This window comes from Nanorana parkeri, unplaced genomic scaffold (assembly GCF_000935625.1).
Source record: "Nanorana parkeri isolate BGI_ZX_2015 unplaced genomic scaffold, ASM93562v1 scaffold685, whole genome shotgun sequence".
Lineage (NCBI taxonomy): Eukaryota > Metazoa > Chordata > Amphibia > Anura > Dicroglossidae > Nanorana > Nanorana parkeri.
In genome coordinates, this window is record NW_017306953.1 from 725,147 (window position 1) to 733,706 (window position 8,560).

The 8,560-nt window shown below is 49.8% G+C and overlaps 1 protein-coding gene across 1 annotated transcript; it reads right to left on the reverse strand.

Moving 5' to 3' along the window:
* Positions 1-937: 937 nt before the first annotated feature.
* On the reverse strand, positions 938-6,646 carry GLRX5 (glutaredoxin 5). Its single transcript, XM_018563680.1, has 2 exons — positions 6,356-6,646; positions 938-1,388 (listed from the first exon to the last, which is right to left on the reverse strand). Exons 1-2 carry the CDS (start codon positions 6,600-6,602, stop codon positions 1,210-1,212), a joined length of 426 nt encoding a protein of 141 aa, XP_018419182.1. The 5' UTR covers positions 6,603-6,646; the 3' UTR covers positions 938-1,209.
* Positions 6,647-8,560: the final 1,914 nt, after the last annotated feature.

An 8,560-nucleotide genomic window follows, 5' to 3' on the forward strand; every position in this document is an offset into this window, starting at 1 on the left:
CCCGAGAGTGGTGGTCAGAATGCCTCCCTTGACAGCCGAAAAAGATCATTGGAACTATGCAGGCATCATCAGGTGGGGGGTTAATTAGTAACTGTTGAAGTAACTTCTAGCATTCCACCAAACCCTGGTTGAGTATTGTCACTCTTGTTCAGGAGTAAACAAACTCTGGCCCTCCAGTTTTGAAGAAACTACAAATCCCAAACTAATTAGGGGTATGGAGGACCAGAGCTACGAGACAAGGCTACTAAATTTAAACATGTTCACATTAGAGGTGAGGAGATTAAGGGGGGATATGATTTCCATGTACAAAATGTTCAATGGTGGCAGCAACATTAGCGATAAACTGTTTAAAATTAACTCCATTACAAAAACTAGAGGCCACCACCTAAAATTGGTGGAAAAAAAATTCCAGCACAAGGGGCGAAGGGGGTTCTTCACAGTAAGATCAGTTAGGGTCTGGAACTCACTGCCACAGGCGGTGATTTCAGCAAATAATGTGGAATTGTTCAAGAAACTTTTGGACGATTTCTTAAGGGACCGTAATATACAGGGGTACAGGTAATATACAGGGGTACAGGTACTCCTAGAATGAGATCCTAATAGGTTGGACTTGATGGACTCATGTCTTTATTCAACCTCAAATACTATGTGCCTGCATTTTGGAGTCACACCCGTGGCCGTGAAGAGTCTTGCAATGCCTCATGGGATTTGCAGTTCCACAACAGCTGGAGGGTCAGAGTTGCCTACCCCCTGCTCTAGTCACTCATTGATCTGGAAGAAGAATGTTTTATATCGGTGACAAGGTTATAAATGATACGAGGATGATATCCATGCAGAACGCACCTCTATAACCCACAGGCCAAACCAATCTTCCAAATGAAGGGTAAAAATATGACGCAAGAGGATCTTTCATCTATGGAAGTAAATATTTTATTATCATGTTACATTCTCACGTAATAAATGCATCTCTCTCTAGAACAGTGGTCAACATCCGACTATAATACAATGGTAGAAAACCGCCCGTTATAGACCGCATGTCCACTAGGGCGGCAATGACAAGTGGCTTCGTGGTACCCCATTCACAGGTCTTCCATGAGATGAGCGGACAATAACGAATGGGTACGATAGTTCACCGTGATAAATAAGGCTTCTCTGGTGAGCACAGGCCTCGCTCTGGATAAACAGTTCACACAAACACGGGTTCCTTGCTTACTTCCTCTCCTGATTGGGCTGAGCATCTAGCAGCGCAGAACGAATGCCCATCTTTTTCAGTTCTTCCACCAGGTCTCCGTTCTGGTGCATTTGAAGAAGGATGTCGCAGCCTCCGACAAACTCCCCGTTCAGAAACACTTGCGGGATGGTGGGCCAGTTGGAGAAGCTCTTCACCCCTGCAAGAAGATAAAGACGTTATTCAGCTAAAAAATATTCTGGACCAAGCATCAGGTGACATCGCAGGCTTATTCTATAGAAAAGCACGCTAAAAATGTGCTAAAAAAGGACAGAACCCACAGCAACCAATCACAATCCATCTCTTACTCTTGGTTGCTGCACAATTTAATCAGAGAGCCTGAACATACACTATATTGCCAAAAGTATTGGGACGCCTTTACACGCACATTAACTTTAATGGCATCCCAGTCTTAGTCCGTAGGGTTCAGTATTGGGTTGGCTCCGCCCTTTGCCGCTATAACAGCTCCGCCTCTTCTGGGAAGGCGTCCACAAGGTTTAGGAGTGTGTCTATGGGAATGTTGGACCATTTGTGAGGTCAGGTACTGATGTTGGGGGAGGGGCATCTCAGTCTCCGCTCTAATTCATCCCAAAGGTGTTCTATGGGGTTGAGGTCAGGACTCTGGGGGGGAGGAACATGACTGGCCGCACAAACTCCCCCATCCATGTCTTTATGGACCTTGCTTTGTACACTGGTGCACAGTCATGTTGGAACAGGAAGGGGCCATTCCCAAACTCCTCCCACAAGGTTGAGAGCATGAAATTGTCCAATATGTCTTGGTGTGCTGATGTCTTAAGAGTTCCCTTCAGTGGAACTAAGGGGCCAAGCCCAACCCCTGAAAAACAACCCAACACCATAATCCCCCCTCCACCAAACTTTACACTTGGCACAATGCAGTCAGGTAAGTACCGTTCTCCTGGCAGCCGCCAAACCCAGACACGCCCATCGGATTGCCAGACAGAGAAGTGTGATTGGTCACTCCAGAGAACACGCCTCCACTTCTCTAGAGTCCAGTGGCGGCGCGCTTTACACCACGGCATCCCACGCTTTGCATTGCACTTGGTGATGTGAGGCTTGGATGCAGCTGCTCGGCCATGGAAACCCATTCCATGAAGCTCTCTACGCACTGTTGTTGTGCCAATCTGAAGGCCACACGAAGTTTGGAGGTCTGTAGCTATTGACTCTGCAGACAGTTGGCGACTTCTGCGCTTCAGCATGCGCTGACCCCGCTCTGTCATGTTACGTGGCCTACCACTTCCTGGCTGAGTTGCTGTTGTTCCCACTTTGTTATAACATCACTAACAGGTGACCGCGGAATATTTAGTAGCAAGGAAATGTCACAGAACACCTGAATCCAATGATTTGGAGGGGCGTCCCAATACTTTTGCCAATATAGTGTATGTTTCATCATAAGCACGTCCAAAGAGAGTGTCTATGTGCTCATATGCCTGAGGAAGGGTCCCTGGAAGGTCCATAAACGTTGCTCAAAGTGATCATACAAGGATAACGAGTTTGGAACAAGCTTGTTGGTGTGACGGCGAGATATCTTATCCATGTGATCGGTCAGGAGTCATTGCAACACCCTCCTAACCACATGGTGGATTCCAGTACAATGTGCATGTGCCCCATTACTTCTATGCAAGTCACATGACTGCTCTGCAAAAACATAGACCTGGTACAGAGAGTCCCAATATAAAATAATGGTAACAATTGCACATTTTAACTAATCCCCGGTGGAGCATCGACAAGCATAAGGATTCGCATCCAACGGGAGTTAAGAGTATGAAAGTAGATGTGAACACACGTGCAACAACAATACTAGACCCTTCGTAATCCATGGAAGGAAGAAGCTGATTGGTCGCTGTGGACAGCAGCACAGAAACTTTTTATAAAGCACGAGGCTCTGCGTTTTACTTGTGTCAGGACTAAAAAAAAAAAGTGCCAAGTCACAGTTCAGATCTTGATAGATTAACATGCAAGGCTGAGTTGTGTAATCGCACAGACCCACACCCGTGTCACCAGACACTCAGCGGCCACACCACTATACGGCCTATAGGAGAGCATTGATAGCAGAAGGGGGGGGTCACATGACATTAGAAGCCAAAGCCCCTACGCATGACAATATGGTGAAAGGCGGCATAGGGTACTAATCGGCTCAGGAGGAAACTATGTGAAATCCTCACGAATCGCCCCCAGAAACAAAGCGTGCGTGTCGGAGAATATAACTATATAAACAATTCACCAGAACCTGGTCCTTCAGTTTTTGGGAGACGCTGGAGAGTTTAATCAGAAAGTGGTTTCCAAGATCTCTTGGGGGGGGGCTCTATTGGGGAGATACCTGGGCTGAGTTCCTGAGTCTATACATATCCTTTGCCCTTCATGAGGGGTTCCCACCATCCCTGAGCTGAGGTCTCAGGTCTGAATACCTGCTGTGCCCATTATGAGGGGCTCCCGCCATCCCTGAGCCGAGTTCCCAGGTCTGTACACCTGCTTTGCCCATTATAAGGGGTCCCCACCATCCCTGTGCTGAGTTCCCAGGTCTGTACACCTTAACTAATTATTACAGTTACAAAAATGCTCTGAACAGAAAACGTTGAGCTCTGGCACTGGAGTCTCCCAAGAGTTACAACAAGATAGCGATTGAGTCACACCAACAGACTCCACCACATAACAATAGAAATCCCACCAGTCTTGTACAGTGGCCACCTTTATGTAGGATGTTCTTTAGAATTCCTCTTCTGTCATAAGGTAGACTTCATCCAAATGTCCTCAGACTGCACTCAGTACCCTTTGTAAAGCTGAACACTTGGCCCGGCATACAATATTTTATGTTATTGGAGACTGGAGAGGAAAGAAGGAGCAGGCAGGCAGCTCCATGGCTTCACTGGCACAATGGCTGCCAGGCTTCTTGGAGATGCCAAAGATACGGAAAGTCAACCAAGATGTCTACGGCTGGGTTCACACATAGGCGTATTGAATATGCGCGTTTGTCGCGCGTTTTTACCGCGATTCGACAAACGCACGTTTCCGAGGGCTACTTGGCTGTATCCCAATGGAAACGCGAGACCAAACGCCCCAAAGAAGTACATGTACTTCTTTGGGCGTAGGCCGTTTTGTAGCGAGTTCAGACGGGCTGAAATACTGAAAGGTGTGAACCATGCCCATAGAAAACAATGGGGTTTTCAAGTTTGTACGTTTTGTAGAGCGTTCATAGAGCGTTGAACGCGCTACAAAACGGAAAGGTGTGAACCAGGCCTAAAGACAACCAGATTGGGAGATGTTCATCTTCTGTTTTTGGGCGGCTTATACTTTTTAGGTATAAATATACAAGACGGTCACCCAATTCAGCCATTTTCATGGAGACCAACTGATACCTAGAGCACATATGACAATACTCGGAGATCTAGAAGGACCGCCATCACTAGTGCAAGGTGTGCCGGGAACGTGTCCTTCAGAGTCTCGGCAAGGACCACACAAGGTCACAATGTATCAAAGTGTTATGAACTGTTATTAGGACAGAATACAAGAAGCTCTTCATGACTATAGCAGAAGGGAGATGAGGACTTACATGTGATCGGGCTTACAAACAAACTAACCCAAAATCTTCAGGGTGACAACCGCATCATCAACAGAGAGTCACAATGTATGACCTGAGGAAGACGGGCGACTCAAAAATGCCGGGGCACTGGAGACGTAAATCCAATGTCCATGGCAATGTCAGCTTTGGTTCTCGAACTTCCAGCTTCATGAGGAAACGTGAGATCTAACCGACCGCCACAGACAACTCTGGAGGTTTTCATAAATAAGCAAAATGTTGACAATGTGCACTCCTCAGTTCTGGCCAGCTGTATGCACCCAAAGTAGACATTGTGCCGGAGGTCAAACATAGGTGACGGACCGCGCTTCCCCTCCTGTGACCCCCTCAGATGCCATCTGACCATATATACCTGTGTGATCCCATAGACTTCCTCTATTAAGAGCCCTGCAGATTCCCTGTGACCCACGTGTAACCCCACAGACCTTGTGTGCAGCAAATACAAGTATTCTGTGACCCCACATGTCCCATCAGACCCCTGTGTGACCCCAATCACCTCCTGTGTAACCCATTAGGCGCTATATGACCACAGAGGTACCCTGCAACCTCATCGCACTCGTCTGACCAGTGCAAACCCCACATACTCCCCCCTCGAATCCCTTTGGTTCCATAGGGCACCCCCGAACCATGCGTGTCCCTACAAAGACCCTTCTGTCCGCACAAGCTCCCTCTAAATCCTGTGAAACCCTTTAGGTTCTTCATGACCTCTCTGGCTCCAAAGGACTTATTTGACCCCAGTGTGTCCCTACAGCCCTCCTCCTACCCCATAGATACCCAGTGACCCTGATGTATCCCATAGAACCACTAGGCCTTCCTGGTCCCTGTGTGCCCATATAGAACCCCTCTGACCACCATGTGTGCCAATATATCCCCTCTGAAACATGTGTGCCCCTATAGACCCTCTAGGCCTCACTGAAACCTGTGTGCCCCTACAGAACCCCTCTGACCGCAGTGCTGCCCTATAGAACCCATCTAGCCACTATATGTGCCAATGGACTCCTCCAACCCCACACATATCCTCTGACCCCTGTGTGCCACTATGGAACCTCAGATATTCTGACCCCATGTGCCCATATGGACCTCTCTGACCCCACAAATATGCTCTGAGCCCATCTGCCCCTATGTACACCTCTGACCCCACAGATATCCTCTGACCCCTGTGTGCCCCTACAGACCCCTCTGATCCCTGTGTGCCCCCACAGATATCCTCTGACCCCTGTGTGCCCCTACAGACCCCTCTGATCCCTGTGTGCCCCCACAGATATCCTCTGACCCCTGTGTGCCCCACAGATATCCTCTGACCCCTGTGTGCCCCTATGGACCCCACAGCTATACTCTGACCCCTGTGTGCCCCCCTTGGACCCCTCTGACCCCACAAATACCCTCTTACTCCTGTGTGCCCCTATGGACCCCACAGATATCCTCTGACCCCTATGGACCCCTACAGATATCCTCTGACCCCTGTGTACCCCAAACGATACTTTCTAACCACGGTGGGGCCCTATAGCCCCCCTTTCCTATGACAGGCTCACCATGGCGGAGGTCCTGGTCCTCCAGCACGTTGTAAGCCGCGTAGTCCTCCACCCCGTGCATCCTGAGGATCTGCACCACGGCGTTACTGAAGCCGCACATAGGCTGGGCCGGAGTGCCCTTTATAAACACCACCACCTTGTCCTTCTTCACCAGCCCCTCCAAGTGCTCCCGGGAGTTGGTACTCAGCAGGCGGCTGACCGCCGGGAGGCGCACAACCGCCGACACTCGGGACAACATCCAGCTCATATTAACGCTGTCACCGAACCGCGTCCAACCCTAGGAAGCTTCTTGTCCCAACCGGGCAGCCGTAACACAGTGCCGCTCCGCCCACGGTGCCGTTCATTGGCTGAAATGTGTGGGCTGGGGAAGAAACGCACACAGCACGCTCATTGGGTGGGCGCTTTTCCATCGCTTACAGCAAACCAATCAACAACCGTGGCGGGTAAAATGGGTGTGGCTTGCCCGTATTGATTTTCTACCGTTGTCCTTGAATTCATCATCCATTATCGTCGAGCGCTGGAGAAGCTGTCGCCATGTTGGTAAAGGAAACAGAGGAATGAAGCTGCCGCCGCCGCCATCTTGGTGTAGGAGTAAGTCGGATTTTCCTTATTAACGTATTTCTGATGGTCTCTGTTGCCTGTGCGGGGATTTTACTGATATTTAGCTTTCCACCAGAAAAAAAGAACATTGAACTGGGCCTACTGGTGAGCGGCGCTCTTATCACATTGATGGATCATGTATGGGAAGAACCCTGAGCAGGAGAGGGGGACATCCCAATTTAATGAGGCGCAGGGGATCCTATTGCGGAAAGAGCCTCGAGAGGGCGCACCCCAGAATGTGAGGTTTGGGGGAGGGGAACCTGAGAATGTGAGGCTTGGAAGGGTGGGCAACCCAATATTCCCCCCTAAACATCACACTTTGTAACCCCAAGTGTGGGGGAAGGGGGACTCCAGGCTGTAAAGCTTGGAAGGGGGCACCCCAGAATGAGGTTTGGGGGAAGGGGACTCCAGGCTGTAAATCCTTGGAAGGGGGGCCACCCCTGAATGTGAGGTTTGGGGGTGGGGACCCTCAGCATGTAAGCTTAGGGGGTGAAGGGAACCTGAGAAGGGTGGGCTACCCCATATTCCCCTTCCCCCTAAACATCACACTTTGTAACCCCCGAATGAGGTTTGGGGGAAGGGGACTCCAGACTGTAAAGCTCGGAAGGGGGGCACCCCAGAATGTGAGGTTTGGGGGGAAGAAGACCCCAGACTGTAAACCTTTTGAAGGGGGGCACCCCAGTCTGTGAGGTTTGGTGGGAGGGGACCCCATAATGTAACGTAGAGTTCGGGCCTTAGAACCTAATGAGGTTTTGGAGGGAACAACCCCAAAACCTAACTTGTTGGAGGATGTAACAGATGGTTGCTGTTGGGAGAGTTTTCTTTTCCTTCCTTTCTTGACTGGAAATGACGGGAAATCGCCCCAAAAGACAAACTCATGGCATTGTTTTCACCCGTGGCGGGCCCCCTCTGCGTCCTCTCCTGCGCCCTGCGTTGCCTGTACTCGGGGAGATGAGAGCCGCAGACAGAATGAAGTCTAGAGGGAGCCGAGACATCGCTGTGAAAAGCACCGACAAGCCGATGTGCTATATTCCTCTAACATTGACTCTGTTGCCACGGAGATGATAACTGCGCGGTGTTATTATTGATCGTTCAACAGGCAGATGAACGCAGAGCGATATTGTTTACAGAATTAAGGTTTCTGCTAAACACTGACACTGCGACACCCAATGGGGGGCGGCCTGACCACGTGGGTCACCAGTGTCCCTGGTGGGAGGGGGATGGGGGGGCAACCTGACTGCGGAGGACGCCCTGACCATCTGCGTTCTGTGATTCTGACTTTCCTTTCTTTTGTGTTTACAGGGAAATATTCGGTGGCGCCTCCAGTACGAGCTGCATGACGATGGTGCAAAACGTTCCTCATTCTGGACGGATATTCGGAGATGCTGTTGGCCTCTTTTCTTATAATGAGCAGTTACATTTTAACTTTGTGTCTTTCCTTGCTGGGTTCAGGATGGGGGGGCTTGGGGGGGAGACCAGATCACACACCTATTCTGCATTGCCAGGGTATCTCTGTCCATTCAATGCAAAGTGACAGGTTCTCTTTAAGACCTGGCTGAGGTTATACTACTCTTGACAGCCCTCTGTGTCACTTACTTTGGTTAC

Coding starts and splice junctions, on each gene's coding strand:
- GLRX5 (XM_018563680.1), bottom strand. CDS start 6,602: ATGAGCTGGATGTTGTCCCGAGTGTCGGCGGTTGTGCGCCTCCCGGCG. Junction 1,389..6,355: donor GGACCAGGACCTCCGCCATG/GTGAGCCTGTCA, acceptor ATCTTCTTGCAG/GGGTGAAGAGCTTCTCCAAC.